The 17,682-nt window shown below is 48.8% G+C and overlaps 1 protein-coding gene across 1 annotated transcript; it reads left to right on the top strand.

Moving 5' to 3' along the window:
- Positions 1–1,037: 1,037 nt before the first annotated feature.
- spg11 (SPG11 vesicle trafficking associated, spatacsin) lies at positions 1,038–17,599 on the top strand (the record flags this gene model as incomplete). Its single annotated transcript, XM_032509117.1, is given in 16 exon segments — positions 1,038–1,249; positions 3,270–3,497; positions 4,027–4,282; positions 6,178–6,315; positions 6,868–7,274; positions 7,691–7,836; positions 8,061–8,169; positions 8,409–8,564; positions 9,493–9,668; positions 12,235–12,411; positions 13,189–13,259; positions 14,038–14,165; positions 15,220–15,332; positions 15,335–15,404; positions 16,340–16,535; positions 17,377–17,599. Coding segments are annotated over 16 exon segments (2,806 nt in total), but the record flags the coding sequence as incomplete, so codon positions are not given.
- Between the last annotated feature and the right edge of the window lie 83 nt (positions 17,600–17,682).

The raw sequence follows: 17,682 nt of genomic DNA, 5'->3' as shown, positions 1-17,682 counted from the left end.
TTCAAGTCCCCATACTGACCAAGCATGGTGTTAGACTGGTAGCTGGAGAGGTTGCTGGGTCACCTTTTCCATGTTGTCCTCATGTTTGTCTTCATGTTGTCCTCATTTTGTCCTCATGTTGTCTTCATTGTTGTCCTCATGTTGTCTTCATGTTGCCTTCATTTGTCCTCATGTTGTCCTCATGTTGTCTTCATGTTGTCTTCCATGTTGTCTTCATGTTGCCTTCATGTTGTCCTCATGTTGTCCTCATGTTGTCTTCATGTTTGTCTTCATGTTGCCCTCATGTTTGTCTTCATGTTGTCCTCATGTTGTCTTCATGTTGCCCTCATGTTGTCTTCATGTTGTCTCATGTTGTCTTCATGTTGCCTTCATGTTGTCCTCATGTTGCCCTTCATGTTGCCTTCATGTTGTCCTCATGTTGGTCCTCATGTTGTCTTCATGTTGCCTTCATGTTGCCTTCATTTTGCTTTCATGTTGTCTTCATGTTGTCCTCATGTTGTCCTCATGTTGCCTTCATGTTGTCCCATGTTGCCTTCATGTTGTCCCATGTTGTCCCATTTGTCCTCATGTTTGTCTTCATGTTGTCCTCATGTTGTCCTCATGTTGTCCTCATGTTGTCCCCTCATGTTGTCTTCATGTTGTCTTCATGTTGTCTTCATGTTGCCTTCATGTTGCCTTCATGTTGTCTTCATGTTTGCCTTCATGTTGCCTTCATGTGTCTTCATGTTGTCCTCATGTTGCCTTCATGTTGCCTTCATGTTGTCCTCATGTTGTCTTCATGTTGTCCTCATGTTGTCTTCATGTTGCCTTCATGTTGTCCTCATGTTGCCTTCATGTTTCCTTCATGTTGCCTTCATGTTGCCTTCATGTTGTCCTCATGTTGCCTTCATGTTGTCCTCATGTTGTCTTCATGAGAGAGAGAGAGAGAGAGATATTTATCCGAATAAAATAGGAAATGATAGAGCTCTAGCAGCAAATTCAGTCACACAAAACACACAAAACAATATTGCAACATCAAATTTTTCTTGTGGTTTTAGTTTCTGCTGGGAGGAGGCGGCTGTGGACGGAGGCGTCGGAGGTGGAGTCGGTGGAGTCGGAGGTGGGGGCCTCAGACTGCTGGCTGTTGGATCTGAGTGGGACCTGAAGCTGCTGGAGGTGGAGGCGGAGCGCTCGACCTCCATCTCTGCGCTCTGCGTCTCCGAATGTCCCGCGGAGCGCCTGCTGCAGACGGTCCGGCGGCAGGACGACGGTGAGTAGCCTCCGCCGCTGCCAGGGTCACACGGAGGGCCAGGGAGCGGAGCGCGAGGACGGAGGTTTTGGGGGCTCCGGCACCAAAAAATCTAATCTTTTAGGGTTTCACATAAGGGGACCAGATTTCTCAGACAAAATCCGGGGACGTTTTCAGCTCAGAAGTTTAAATACCTCCAAAATACGTCATGTTTTTATTTTTGTAAAACCTCTGGTCTGACCCTGGACTCACCCCTGCTGCTACTCAATACCCCTCAGAGGGGGGTGTTGTCAGGTCTACTGAACTCCATTTATCTGACAGCTTTTGAGGAAAGATTTTCCTTTGACAATGATCCAGTTTTAAATGAGATCTCTGCAGTCGGCAGCACAGAAACAAGCTCCAGTGGAAGTTAGTTTGTATTTATGGTCATAAAAGTGCTTGTTTTTTGTTTTGCTGCTGACAGACTCAGATTAATATTCTAAGTGTCTGACAACGTTATGGAAAGGATTTCTAAGGAGGTTGACCTTTCAGTTAAAGATTAAGATGCTTTCTTAAAACATAAAAGTGCGTTTGCTAAACCCACCAGACTCCATGTAAATAATCACTACTTTTAGCGTGTATAGAGCAGCATATCTCCACCAGACTCCATCTAAATAATCACTACTTTTAGCGTGTATAGAGCAGCATATCTCCACCAGACTCCATGTAAATAATCCCTACTTTTAGCGTGTATAGAGCAGCATATCTCCACCAGACTCCATGTAAATAATCACTACTTTTAGCATGTATAGAGCAGCATATCTCCACCAGACTCCATGTAAATAATCACTACTTTTAGCATGTATAGAGCAGCATATCTCCACCAGACTCCATGTAAATAATCACTACTTTTAGCGTGTATAGAGCAGCATATCTCCACCAGACTCCATGTAAATAATCACTACTTTTAGCATGTATAAGCAGCATATCTCCACCAACTCCATGTAAATAATCACTACTTTTAGCGTTTTTAGAGCAGCATATCTCCACCAGACTCCATGTAATAATCACTACTTTTAGCGTGTATAGAGCAGCATATCTCCACCAGACTCCATGTAAATAATCACTACTTTTAGCGTGTATAGAGCAGCATATCTCCACCAGACTCCATGTAAATAATCACTACTTTTAGCGTGTATAGAGCAGCATATCTCCACCAGACTCCATGTAAATAATCACTACTTTTAGCGTGTATAGAGCAGCATATCTCCACCAGACTCCATGTAAATAATCACTACTTTTAGTGTGTATAGAGCAGCATATCTCCACCAGACTCCATGTAAATAATCAGTGATTTTAGCATCGTAAAATACGGCTTTCTAAAACCTCTCTGAGCTCTGAGCAGCGCTGGCTCTGGCTGTCTGGTGCGTCTAGCGACTACGTTTGGTCAATGTTTTCAGTCACAGTGAAATCCGGGGACATTTCCGGGGACAGATCCAGTCGGGGAAAGGTCACCAAAACCGGGGACTGTCCTCGGAAACCGGGGACGTCTGGTCACCCTAGTTTTAAAACAACTTCAACTTCCTGTAATCTTACTCTTAGTGTCAGTGACTGGAGCAAAAGTTCTGTTACTGCGGAAATATCAACAGTCATTCTGTTAAAAAAAAAAAAAAAGTTAAAACAGCAGAAAATCAGACAGTTCTTGACCCTTTTTGGCAGGGGTGGCGCTACAACTGGGGCATGGGCTGGTACCCCCCCCCCATCCCCCCTCCCTGAAAAATGACTCCCAAATATCACAGAAATATTCCTTCAGTGATGCTTACGGGCCATCACCGTTATGCCAATAAATACAATCCCCCCTTCCCATGTAATTTTGCTAATAATATTAATTATGCAACTCCTTAATTATGTTAATTATGTAAATACTGTACATATCCACACTCCTTATATTTCTTTATTGATATTTCTACTCTGATATTAATACTATTTGTACAACTGCAACACAGAGTTTCCCTTCTGGGATCAATAAAGTATTTCTGATTGGTTGAGTCTTTGTGTCCAGGTGTGTGTGAGCTGCAGTCGGTACGCGTGTTGTCGTTTGCAGCCGGCCGCGGCTGCGTGCTGCTGAACCGTGATTGGCTGCTGCAGCTGCGGTGGGCGCAGGCGGAGGCGGAGCTGCAGACGTTGTCCTGCTGCAACATCCAGCTGACTGACGCCAACAGACACACAGCCGTGCACCACTGCGTCTGCAGGGAAACCCTGTTCATCCTCTGCTCCACTGGACTCATCTGTATCCTCACAAAGTAGGAATAAAAAAAATCATCTTTTGGAAATGGATCTTACTGACATGAATCCATGTTAATAATCACTACTTTTAGTGTGTATAGAGCAGCATATCTCCACCAGACTCCATGTAAATAATCACTACTTTTAGCGTGTATAGAGAAGCATATCTCCACCAGACTCCATGTTAATAATCACTACTTTTAGCGTGTATAGAGCAGCATATCTCCACCAGACTCCATGTAAATAATCACTACTTTTAGCGTGTATAGAGCAGCATATCTCCACCAGACTTCGTGTAAATAATCACTACTTTTAGCGTGTATAGAGCAGCATATCTCCACCAGACTCCATGTAAATAATCACTACTTTTAGCGTGTATAGAGCAGCATATCTCCACCAGACTCCATGTAAATAATCACTACTTTTAGCGTGTATAGAGCAGCATATCTCCACCAGACTTCGTGTAAATAATCACTACTTTTAGCGTTAGCCTTTAAGATCCCCTCAGCTCCTTCTTTAACTGAGTCTTCCAGCTGTGTATAACATCTGTGACGGCCGTTTGCTGGCCAGCGTCGACCTCCCGGCGTACCTGACTTCTGTCCAGGCGGAGGACGACTTCGTCTCCTCCTTCCCTTCCTCCTCCTCCTCTTCTTCCTCCTCCCCTTCTTCCTCCTCCCTCCCTTCGTCTCCCTCCTTCTGCCTCCTCCAGGTGTCAGCTGATCTCAGCACAGCTGTGGCCGTCACTCGGGCTCACGCCGCCGTCGCCGTCGACCTCGACCACTACTTCAGGTACAGCTGGGGGGGGGGGGATACAGAGATATCACGATATACTTGTCAGAATACATTGATAAGGGGGGGAGTAGCTCAGTCCGTAGGGAGTTGAGTTGGGAACCGGAGGGTCGCTGGTTCAAGTCCCCGTTCGGACCAAAGTACAGAGTGTGGACTGGTAGCTGGAGAGATGCACCTGGGCACTGCCAAGGTGCTCTTGAGTAAGGCACCAAACCCCCCTCAGCTGCTCAGGGTGCTGATCCAGCACTGACAGCCCCCACACACACACACACACACACACACTCTGACATTACTCCATTAGTGCACATATAGGACCTGAACATGTGTGTGTATTTCAGGACTGTGTGTAGTGTGTAACAACATACAACTTTGTTCGTGAGTGTTCCTTCCAGAAATGAAGTAACAATTACAAGTTGCATTTGAAGTTATTTAGTAATTTAGTTTTGACCTGTAGCTATGTAAAATGAATAATAGTTTTGTTATTTTGGAACCATTTCCTTGCTAACATCAGCTCTCAGATTCTCAAACAAATGCAAGCTAGTGTTGCAAAGTACCAGTGCATAGTAGTGAATGCAGAGTGTACAAAAAGTAATAAAAAAGAGGATGTTGGAGGACTGACATTTGCGGCTTTTAGAGCAGTTTGAGAACAGTGTTTTCTGCTTTGGGGCTTAAACCTATAACATGCACACACAAAAACACAGTAACGATGAGAAAAAGCCAAAAAAAAGCCCAATATGATCCCTTTAAAGTTAGTTTGAAACGCTGACGTTTAACTTTAGCAAACCGAAGTGCTGACTTAAAAGTTTAATAACAGCAACATGCAGCATTTTCTTCTTCTTCGTTTTCCACTTCCTGTTTTTCTATCCATCAAAAATGGAAACCGCAACAGCAAAACACTCTCATTGTCTCTGAAGACACGAGCAGTAATTGTGAGTGCATACGGCAACGATGTGCAGTTACCCGCCTGCTGAGCAGTTCTGGATCCTGATTGGACAGAGACCCGCAGAGACCCGCAGAGACCTGCAGAGACCCGCAGAGACCCGCAGAGACCCGCAGAGACCCGCAGAGACCCGCAGAGACCTGCAGAGACCTGCAGAGACCCGCAGAGACCCGCAGAGACCCGCAGAGACCCGCAGAGACCTATAGAGACCCGCAGAGACCCGCAGAGACCTGCAGAGACCCGTAGAGACCCGCAGAGACCTGCAGAGACCCGCAGAGACCTGCAGAGACCTATAGAGACCCGCAGAGACCCGCAGAGACCTGTAGAGACCTGCAGAGACCCGCAGAGACCTGTAGAGACCCGCAGAGACCTGTAGAGACCTGTAGAGACCCGCAGAGACCTGTAGAGACCCGCAGAGACCTGTAGAGACCCGCAGAGACCTGTAGAGACCCGCAGAGACCTGTAGAGACCCGCAGAGACCTGTAGAGACCCGCAGAGACCCGTAGAGACCCGCAGAGACCCGCAGAGACCCGCAGAGACCCTCAGAGACCTGCAGAGACCCGCAGAGACCTGCAGAGACCCGCTCCCCCGTCCGTCGCTTCTAATGTTCTGAAGTGCTACGGGTTAGGGTTGTTGTTGTTTTTTCCCCCCCTCCATGTCAAAGTGTCAAGATATCGCGAATACAACTTGAGATCTTGCAAAACAACGTAAAAAAATATATAATAAAAAAAAAGAAACGTACTGGAACAAATCCCCTTTGCATCACATTTTTTAGTTACATTTTTATTTTTTATTTATTTATTCCCCCATGTCAAAGTCGAGATCTGGCAAAAGTTCAGCTGACAGCCTTTGTCCCAGCTCGTTTCCTCAGTAGAACCAAGCTGTCTTCACACCGCGCTCCAGAAGGGACGGACAGGTTCTGTCCAGAGATTGAAACGGTCTTGTGTCTTTTCAGTTTGCACACGGACCACCTGCTGTGTGCCGCCCCCCCCTCCCGCCCCCCCCTGCGGCCCCAGCACCCGACAGACCAGGACAGCCTGTCGAGCTCCAACTGCAGCGTCGCCGCCCTCGGGTCCCCCTTCGGGACTGACCGGTAAACCACAAGACACACAAACACACACACACACACACACACACACACACACACACATACACACTCTCTGAATAATACTGTATCTGAAGTCTCTTTATATAGACCTTAGTGGTCCCTAATACTGTATCTGAAGTCTCTTTATATAGACCTTAGTGGTCCCTAATACTGTATCTGAAGTCTCTTTATGTAGACCTTAGTGGTCCCCTAATACTGTATCTGAAGTCTCTTTATATAGACCTTAGTGGTCCCTAATACTGGATCTGAAGTCTCTTTATATAGACCTTAGTGGTCCCTAATACTGGATCTGAAGTCTCTTTATATAGACCTTAGTGGTCCCTAATACTGGATCTGAAGTCTCTTTATATAGACCTTAGTGGTCCCTAATACTGGATCTGAAGTCTCTTTATATAGACCTTAGTGGTCCCTAATACTGGATCTGAAGTCTCTTTATATAGACCTTAGTGGTCCCTAATACTGGATCTGAAGTCTCTTTATATAGACCTTAGTGGTCCCCTTCCACAATAAAGTCGGTCTCATTTGACTCTTTTCCAGCTCGTGGGAGGCTCGTCTGGCCTCCATGTACCGCAGAGTCCAGCAGGCTGCTCCTCCCTCCTCCTCCTCCTCTTCCTCCTCCTCTTCCTCCCCCTCTCAGCCCGCCGGCTCCTCCTGGTCCTCCTCCCTCCCCCACCTGCGGCCCCCCCAGGCCCCGTCCACGTCCCGCAGCCGAGTGCCTCGCGGCGGGTCCTCCGTCTCCTTCTCTGCCCCCGAGTCGTCCGCTCCGTCTCTTCTCACCGTGTCCGAGTTCTCCGCCCAGCTCACCTTCGTCTCCCCCGGCAACAGACGGACCACAGTGGCCTTATGGGATTTTGAGTCCGGGAGGGTGAGCCACCACCAGGCGGAGGGCGAGGCAGCTCCGGTCCAGCGCTGCGGAGCGAGACAGCACAGGCTGCTGCTGAAGAGTGAGTCCCACAACGAGGACGTGGACATGCACACGGATTTACCTCTGTTTTAGTTTTTTATTTTTAAAGATTACTTTCTGGGTTTTTACGCCTTTATTTGATAGGACAGGTAGATTAGGAGGGGGTGGGGAGACATGCAGGAAATCGGAACAGGTTCGGATTCGAACCCTTTGCGTCGAGGCATAAACCGTCTCAGTACATGTGCGCCTGCTCTACCTCTGAACCAACCCGGGCACAGTGTGCTGTCATGTGAACAGCACATTCCTTTTTACAATTAAGCATTTACTGATCAAGACCTTGTGTGATTTGTCCGTATTATTTGGGTTTGGGAAACGTGCCTTGGATGTGTTTTGACAGAGTGATTAAAATATTGATGTATTGTGCATCTCCTCCCCCCCCCCTTCCCCCCCCTCCAGAGGCTGGTGTGATCCAGGTCTTGTTCTCAGTTTCCCAGCAGGACTTGCTCAGCAGGTTGATGCTGTTTGGCAGCGCAGCGACAGTAGACGCAGTCTGTCACCTGAACAGCTGGGGGCGCTGCTCCATCCCCATCCACGCCCTGCAGGTACGGGGGGGGGGGGGGGGGAGGACCAGGACCAGGACCAGGGTGGGGACCGGGCAGGACCGGGCGGGAACTGATACACAACTAAAGAGGAGACTGTTGTGACAGAAGTCATTGTAAGAAGTGTCTCAACATGACATATGGTTGACGTGTGTGTGTGTGTGTGTGTGTGTGTGTGTGTGTGTGTGTGTGTGTGTGTGTGTGTGTGTGTGTCTCTCTGCTGACAGGCTGGACTGAAGAACCGCCAGCTGGACACGGTGGACTTCTACCTGAAGAGTAAAGAAAACATCCTGAGACCTGCAGCAGATCAGCCAGCCGCCTCCACACTGACGGACAGTACGTACACACACACACACACACACACACACACACACACACACACGTAGTAACCCTGCAATCAGCTCCCAGACATTTTACTGCCTGATTTTTCAGATTTCATTAATTTGACGTGTGTTTCAGTATGTTTTTGCTGCACAATCGTGTTCAAATACTATGAAAAGACACTTCAATCATTGCAGTATTTGTTGATACTTACTGTTCCCAACGTGTGCGTGTGCGTGTGCGTGTGCGTGCAGGTTTCCAGCAGCTGTGTCCTGCTCTGGACCTCCTGTGTTCGTCCGTCAGAGAATCGAACAGCGAAGCTCAGAGCCGACAGTTCTCAGAACAGCTGCTCAACATCACCCTGAGCTTCGTCAACACGCAGGTCCGCTCGGTCCTGTCCCCCAAAACCTGTAAGACAACACACACAGACACACACACACACACACACACTTCAAACTGCAGTTACACGACACTCAAAGCCGACAGACACACACACACACACACACACACATGCACACAGACACAGACACACACACGCACACACACACACGCATGCAGACACACAGAGACACACACACACACAGAGAGATACACACACACAGAGAGATACACACACACACACACACAGAGACACACACACACACAGAGAGACACACACACAGAGACACACACACACACACAGAGAGACACACACACAGAGAGACACACACACAGAGAGACACACACACCCACACACAGAGAGACACACACACACACACACAGAGAGACAAACACACACACAGAGACACACACTCACACACACGCAGATACACACACACACGCAGACACACACACACACTCACTCACACACACACACACACGCGCGCGCATGCAGACACACACACAGACACACACACGCATACAGACACACACACACACTTCAAACTGCAGTTACACGACACTCAAAGCCGAATTTGGCAGATTTGCCAACTTTAAGTCATGGCTAAGCGGCAGCCATCTTTAAACGAATTCAGCCCAAAGTCCTTTTTTATGGCATGGTTGGTTACTGTTGATCACCTGTCCGTCATTGTATAAAGCCCCGCCCTAATGATCTGATTGGTTCGAACAGCTCTGGTCGGAGCGTAGTTGCTCCACAACAGATCAAGTCCAGACCGAGCTTCCCCGACCTAAAATGTTGTGGGCGGGGCTAAGCTCGGCTAGCGTCCAGCCTAGAGAGTCATAGAGAAGGCTACATGAGACATGCAATAAACGGTCAACATTTTTTGGGAATGAAACCATGTAAAACCAGGTTCCAGTTCAGTTATCTGGTGTTTCTTTCCTGCTCCGTCGTGTCTGCAGGCGAAGACCCCGGCGTGCGGAGCTGCGTGGACGTGTTGGACCGCTACGTCACTGAGCTGCGGAGCTACATGAAGAGGTACCCCTGGCCCGCGGGGGGGGACCCCCCCAGCACCGGTCCTGCTGATGGTGGTCCGGAGGAGGCTCCGAGAGACGAGTGGGAGCAGCTGCCCACGGAGGTGACATTTCAAATGTTGTCACGTTATTTTTGTATTTTGTAGTTTAGTCTTTCTATTTGGGTTCCAGAAAGTCAGACAAATGTCAAAAGAGACAGAGCACATTAAACTCCTCCATTTTGTTATTTATTTTATTATATGACAAATGATTCTGATAAATTAATTTAAAAAAATAAAAATGGTCTCTCAACCATGTTATGAATGTTGGCGTTGCATAGTCTGTCCACCAGAGGACGCTCTACAACGTCCCTGTTAGTGATGGCGTTGCATAGTCTGTCCACCAGAGGACGCTCTACAACGTCCCTGTTAGTGATGGCGTTGCATAGTCTGTCCACCAGAGGACGCTCTACAACGTCCCTGTTAGTGATGGCGTTGCATAGTCTGTCCACCAGAGGACGCTCTACAACGTCCCTGTTAGTGATGGCGTTGCATAGTCTGTCCACCAGAGGACGCTCTACAACGTCCCTGTTAGTGATGGCGTTGCATAGTCTGTCCACCAGAGGACGCTCTACAACGTCCCTGTTAGTGATGCGTTGCATAGTCTGTCCACCAGAGGACGCTCTACAACGTCCCTGTTAGTGATGGCGTTGCATAGTCTGTCCACCAGAGGACGCTCTACAACTTCCCCGTTAGTGATGGCGTTGCATAGTCTGTCCACCAGGACGCTCTACAACGTCCCTGTTAGTGATGGCGTTGCATAGTCTGTCCACCAGAGGACGCTCTACAACGTCCCTGTTAGTGATGGCGTTGCATAGTCTGTCCACCAGAGGACGCTCTACAACGTCCCCGTTAGTGATGGTGTTGCATAGTCTGTCCACCAGAGGACGCTCTACAACGTCCCTGTTAGTGATGGCGTTGCATAGTCTGTCACCAGAGGACGCTCTACAACGTCCCTGTTAGTGATGGTGTACCATAGTCTGTCCACCAGAGGACGCTCTACAACGTCCCTGTTTAGTGATGTGTACCATAGTCTGTCCCCAAGGACGCTCTACAACGTCCCTGTTAGTGATGGCGTTGCATAGTCTGTCCCCCAGAGGACGCTCTACAACGTCCCTGTTAGTGATGGCGTTGCATAGTCTGTCCCCCAGAGGACGCTCTACAACGTCCCTGTTAGTGATGGCGTTGCATAGTCTGTCCACCAGAGGACGCTCTACAACGTCCCTGTTAGTGATGGCGTTGCATAGTCTGTCCACCAGAGGACGCTCTACAACTTCCCCGTTAGTGATGGCGTTGCATAGTCTGTCCACCAGAGGACGCTCTACAACGTCCCTGTTAGTGATGGCGTTGCATAGTCTGTCCACCAGAGGACGCTCTACAACGTCCCTGTTAGTGATGGCGTTGCATAGTCTGTCCACCAGAGGACGCTCTACAACGTCCCCGTTAGTGATGGTGTTGCATAGTCTGTCCACCAGAGGACGCTCTACAACGTCCCTGTTAGTGATGGCGTTGCATAGTCTGTCCACCAGAGGACGCTCTACAACGTCCCTGTTAGTGATGGCGTTGCATAGTCTGTCCACCAGAGGACGCTCTACAACGTCCCTGTTAGTGATGGCGTTGCATAGTCTGTCCATCAGAGACGCTCTACAACTCCCTGTTAGTTATGGCGTTGCATAGTCTGTCCACCAGAGGACGCTCTACAACGTCCCTGTTAGTGATGGTGTACCATAGTCTGTCCACCAGAGGACGCTCTACAACGTCCCTGTTAGTGATGGCGTTGCATAGTCTGTCCCCCAGAGGACGCTCTACAACGTCCCTGTTAGTGATGGCGTTGCATAGTCTGTCCACCAGAGGACGCTCTACAACGTCCCTGTTAGTGATGGCGTTGCATAGTCTGTCCACCAGAGGACGCTCTACAACGTCCCTGTTAGTTATGGCGTTGCATAGTCTGTCCACCAGAGGACGCTCTACAACGTCCCTGTTAGTGATGGTGTACCATAGTCTGTCCACCAGAGGACGCTCTACAACGTCCCTGTTAGTGATGGTGTACCATAGTCTGTCCCCCAGAGGACGCTCTACAACGTCCCTGTTAGTGATGGCGTTGCATAGTCTGTCCCCCAGAGGACGCTCTACAACGTAGAGTTAAGTTTGTGTTTTTCCACATTTTATTTATCAGAACTTTAATATATTTTGAAGTTCTGTTGTGACAATAAAACAAATTATTATCATATTATTTTAGTGAGAACTCATAAATAACTACAAATGACTCATGTTAGGGAAATCTGTTTATGTTGTAACGCAATGCTGGATTTAAAAAAAAGATGTACTGTAAATCGGCATGTCGGATTTTTAAATATACAATATTCGTATTGGTATTGGCCTTGAAAACCCTTCTATCGGTCGGGCTCTAGTCCCTTCTGCACCTTTAAGTTCTGGGTTCTTTATATTGTCTCTAGTAGTTCATATCCCACACAGGTGGGCGTGCCTTTCAGAATAAGAGCGCGATGCACTCCGTCTCTATTTGTGTAGCGTGTGTTTATCTGTTTTTACTCTCGAACATGTGTTCTTAATATTTACTTAACTGTTCTTTAGTGGTTTTACATAAAGCCCTTTGAATTGCCTCCTTCTGCAGGAAGTGGTGCGTCAGTCCGTCCTGACCAATCAGATCGCCCGGGCTCAGGCCGTCCTGCGGCGGCGGGGGCGTCCGGAGCAGCGCCTGTCGGCTCTGAGGATGGAGGGTCTGCGCCAGGTGTTCTCCTGCCTGCAGCGCCGGGACCTGCAGACCGCCAACACCCTGCTCGTCAACATGGTGACCACACACACCATCAGCCAATCAGAATCCTTCTTCCTGCTACTAGTACTAACCCTGTTGAAACAGGCCGATTGCTTGTGCCTGTGGTAGTGCTGCTTGTAGAAATCCCCAAAACCAATTTGTACCCCAAAATTACTCCCAGAAGGACCCCAAACCACTTCATATGCACCTCCACAGTACAGCCTACTACTGCTTTACATCAGAGGAAGATATTTACTGTGTTTACCTGACAGAGAACGGGGACAGATTCAGAATTTAATTACATAAAAATCATCATAATCACAATGAAAATGTGGAGTACCTTATTAGACAGTTGCCTCATGGACCTTTTGGGCCAAAATGCTGGACCCCACCACTTTAAAGGGCTGTTTGAGGGTTAAGATCTGGTTTTAGGATCGGGGTTGGAATCAGGTTATGGTTAGGGTGGGGGTAAGATTAAGGTTAGGCATTTAGTTGTCATGGTTACGTTAGGGTAAGGGGCTAGGGAATGCATTATGTCAATGACCGGTCCCCACAGAGATAGTGAGACTGTGTGTGTATCTTTTGTCATATTTTGATGCGATGAATGGAGTTCTAAAATTCCCGTGGCCAATGTTGTGTGTGTGTGTGTGTGTGTGTGTGTGTGTGTGTGTGTGTGTGTGTGTGTGTGTGTGTGTGTGTGTTGTGTGTGTGTGTGTGTGTGTGGTTGTGGTGGTGTGTGTGTGTGTGTGTGTGTGTGTGGTGTGTGGTTTGTGTGTGTGTGTGTGTGTGTGTGTGTGTGTGTGTGTGTTGAAGGGTTTCAGTGTGAAGAAGCAGCTCCACAGTATCTGCCTCTACACCGACGACCGGGACCTCCGGAGTTTGTGGGAGTTTACTTTAAATGTCCCGAAGGTTTATTTCTGTCTCAAACCGTAGGCATCCCTCCTTGATCCGCTAACCCCCCCTTAGTGGTCCCTAATACTGTATCTGAAGTCTCAGAAGAAACAGTATTAGGGGACCACTAAGGTCTATATAAAGAGACTTCAGATACAGTATTAGGGACCACTAAGGTCTATATAAAGAGACTTCAGATACCGTATTAAGGACCACTAAGGTCTATATAAAGAGACTTCAGATACAGTATTAGGGACCACTAAGGTCTATATAAAGACTCCAGATACAGTATAGGGACACTAAGGTCTATATAAAGAGACTTCAGATACAGTATTAGGACCACTAAGGTCTATAAAAAGAGACTTCAGATACAGTATTAGGGACCACTACGGTCTATATAAAGAGACTTCAGATACAGTATATTGGACCACTAAGGTCTATATAAAGAGACTTCAGATACAGTATTAGGGACCACTAAGGTCTATATAAAGAGACTTCCGATACAGTATTAGGGACCACTAAGGTCTATATAAAGAGACTTCAGATACAGTATTAGGGGACCACTAAGGTCTATATAAAAGAGAGTTCAGATACAGTATTAGGGGACCACTTAGGTCTATATAAAAGCATCCAAAGAGCATGGGACCGTTAAGTTTTTGGCGTAAGTATAATATTTCTCCCCCGTTTACCTGCCGCCAGTCTTAACGTTGATGTCTCCTCTGTGAACATGTCAACAAGTCCCTGAGGCCTCTGATTGGTTGATTTGGTCAGGTGGAGGCAATGTCGGCACGGAGTTACTTTCCCGAAGAGGAGCTGCAGAGCGTGGCGTTCATCAGGGAGCTGGAGAGGCTGGGCTCTCTGCCGGCGTCCCGCCGCGCCGCTAACGCCAGATCACACAGGTACAGACCACCTTTACCTTCACAGTCTGGATCAGTGACTGGATGAATGGGATGGTAGTTTGGTCCATAAGATGTCAGGAAATGGTGGTAAAATACTTAATACACCTTAAATAGGCTAAAATACGTACATCTAATCAAATATGTTTTGTTTATTGACATGTTTTTATTGAGAAAAGTCCAGTAGGTTTGACTTATCGCTGCATGTCGCATTTCTTTTGCCCTTTGTTGCATATTTTCCAAAACCTTTGTTGCTTTTTACCGATTTTTTGTCGCATTTTTGTTGACATTAAAGCTCTACTGCAGTCAGCAAAAAAAGCTAAACTTAAGTCTCTGAAGCAGTGGTGGTTCTGGATAATTCTTATATAGCGGGGCTAAGCTGGAGCCAGGCTGGGGCCAAGCTGGGGCCAGGCTGGGCCCAGACTTGATCCAGGCTGGGGCCATGCTGGGGCCATGCTGGGGCTATGCTGGGACCAAGCTGGGGCCAGGCTGGGACCAAGCTGGGGCCAGGCTGGGCCCAGACTTGATCCAGGCTGGGGCCGTGCTGGGGCCAGGCTGGGCCCAGACTTGATCCAGGCTGGGGCCGTGCTGGGGCCGTGCTGGGGAAAGGCTGGGCCCAGACTTGATCAAGGCTGGGGCCATGCTGGGGCCAGGCTGGGGCCCAGGCTTGATCCAGGCTTGATCCAGGCTGGGGCCGTGCTCGGGCCGTTGCGCGGACCAGGCTGGGCCCAGGCTTGATCCAGGCTGGGGCCAGGCTGGGTCCAGACTGGGTCCAGACTGGGGCCAAGCTGGGGCCAGGCTGGGGACCACATGCCATTTTAGGGGTATCAAATATATTGAGCACAAGTGTTACATACCAGTAGTCCTTCATAGGTTTGGTTCTACAACCTCTAACCCTATAAGCACTATGACTATTTGCCCTAGTTAAAGGGGGCCAGAGGGGGGGGGTCAAAGCTTAATAATACAGGGGCACTGGCCACCCCCCACCCCAGAACCGCCACCTCTCTAAAATCTCTGTGTGGAAATTGAGAATTAAAACCCTTCCCATGCTCTGCAGCGGGGTACAGATGGAGCGTAGGGAGGCAGCAGCCGGTCTGGGTGAGGAGGTTCTGGAGACGCTGGCGGGGCAGAGGACGTCCCAGGGGGACGAGGGACTCTGGAGGACCGTCAGACTGGACTGGGTGAGGAACTGGGACCAGAGCTGCCAGACCGCCGTCCTGCTGTCCAGACTACCGCACACAGGTTAGACTCTACACACACACAGGTTAGACTCTACACACACACAGGTTAGACTCTACACACACACAGGTTAGACTCTACTCACACAGGTTAGACTCTACACACACAGGTTAGACTCTACACACAGGTTAGACTCTACACACACACAGGTTAGACTCTACACACACAGGTTAGACTCTACACACAGGTTAGACTCTACACACACACAGGTTAGACTCTACACACACAGGTTAGAGTCTACACACACACACAGGTTAGTCTCTACACACACAGGTTAGACTCTACACACAGGTTAGACTCTACACACACACAGGTTAGACTCTACACACACAGGTTAGACTCTACACACACAGGTTAGTCTACACACACAGGTTAGTCTCTACACACACAGGTTAGACTCTACTCACACAGGTTAGACTCTACTCACACAGGTTAGACTCTACACACACACAGGTTAGACTCTACTCACACAGGTTAGACTCTACACACACACACAGGTTAGACTCTACACACACAGGTTAGTCTCTACACACACAGGTTAGTCTCTACACACACAGGTTAGGACTCTACACACACACAGGTTAGACTCTACACACACAGGTTAGACTCTACACACACAGGTTAGACTCTACCACACAGTTAGTCTCTACACACACAGGTTAGACTCTACACACACAGGTTAGTCTCTACACACACAGGTTAGGACTCTACACACACAGGTTAGACTCTACACACACAGGTTAGGACTCTACACACAGGTTAGTCTCTACACACACAGGTTAGGACTCTACACACAGGTTAGGACTCTACACACACAGGTTAGTCTCTACACACACAGGTTAGGACTCTACACACAGGTTAGGACTCTACACACATTCAATGAGCCGACATTTCACCAAAGTTCTCCCGTCTCATTTCTCTGTTTGTTTTTTCCTCAGAGGTGACTTCCTGTGACTCGGCGTTGCTATGGCGTTACCTGACGGCGCTCCACGACCAGCAGCGCGTGGTGGACTGGATCCAGAGCGGAGGGGGGTCCGGCGTCTCCCGGTGGCCCGAGTTAACCCCTGAGCTAGTCAACAGCAACACGGCCTGCAGCAGCTACTTGAGGGAGCAGATCCTGGACCTGCTGGCCAGGTACAGCTTTAATTAACTGTCTCTGGTCCATCAGCCTGGTCCTACCAGACTCTGGTCCATCCGCCTGGTCCTACCAGACTCTGGTCCATTAGCCTGGTCCTACCAGACTCTGCTCCATCAGCCTGGTCCTACCAGAGTCTGGTCCATTAACCTGGTCCTACAGTCTCTGGTCCATTAGCCCGGTCCTATCCGACTCTTGTCCACTAGCCCGGTCCTACTAGACTCTGGTCCATTATCCTGGTGCTATCAGACTCTGGTCCTTTATCCTGGTCCTACCAGACTCTTGTCCACTAGCCTGGTCCTATCAGACTCTGGTCCATCAGCCTGGTCCTACCAGACTCTGGTCCCTTAGCCCGTCCTACCAGACTCTGGTCCTCCATTGCATCTGGTCCTACCAGACTCTGGACCATCAGCCTGGTGCTACCAGACTCTGGTCCATTAGCCTGGTCCTACAGACTCTGGTCCTCCATTAGCCCGGTCGTACCAGACTCTGGTCCATTAGCCCGGTCGTACCAGACTCTGGTCCATTAGCCAGGTCCTACAGACTCTGGTCCTCCATTAGCCCGGTCCTACCAGACTCTGGTCCATTAGCCTGGTCCTACAGACTCTGGTCCTCCATTAGCCCGGTCCTACCAGACTCTGGTACAGAGGCTCCGACCAATCAGCAGTCTGCAGGTTTTCACGTCACCTTTTGGTATTTTCTCAGCTCGCTTGGCACCTCGACTGAGGTAGTACTACATAAAGTACCTGTTAGAAGGTACCAGGGACTTTTTTTTGTAATGGAAAACCCCAAAACGCCCTAAAACCTGGACTCAGTCTCCATTGTGTGTCTGCCCTGCAGGAGAGGTGTGTTCGTCCCTGAGGAGCTATCCGACCTGGAGCAGCTGCTGTGGAGACTGGCTCAGGGTGGGGGGGTGATGTCTCGCCCCCCTCCCGTCCCCCAGTTCCGCTCCCCCCTCGGCCTGGACCTCCACAGCCTCTTCATCTCCTTCTGCCTGGAGCGCGGCCTGCAGTACCTGGTCTACACCTACCTGGAGCACTACAGGTCTGTCTGGGGACAGGAAGTCTTTTCTTATTATCTCTATTTATATTTCTTCATTCTGAGTAATAATAATAATAATAATATAATAATAAATTCAATTTGTAT

The sequence above is a fragment of the Etheostoma spectabile genome, unplaced genomic scaffold (genome assembly GCF_008692095.1).
Source record: "Etheostoma spectabile isolate EspeVRDwgs_2016 unplaced genomic scaffold, UIUC_Espe_1.0 scaffold00014523, whole genome shotgun sequence".
Taxonomy (NCBI): Eukaryota; Metazoa; Chordata; class Actinopteri; order Perciformes; family Percidae; genus Etheostoma; species Etheostoma spectabile.
This window is presented reverse-complemented; position numbering and strand designations above follow the sequence as displayed.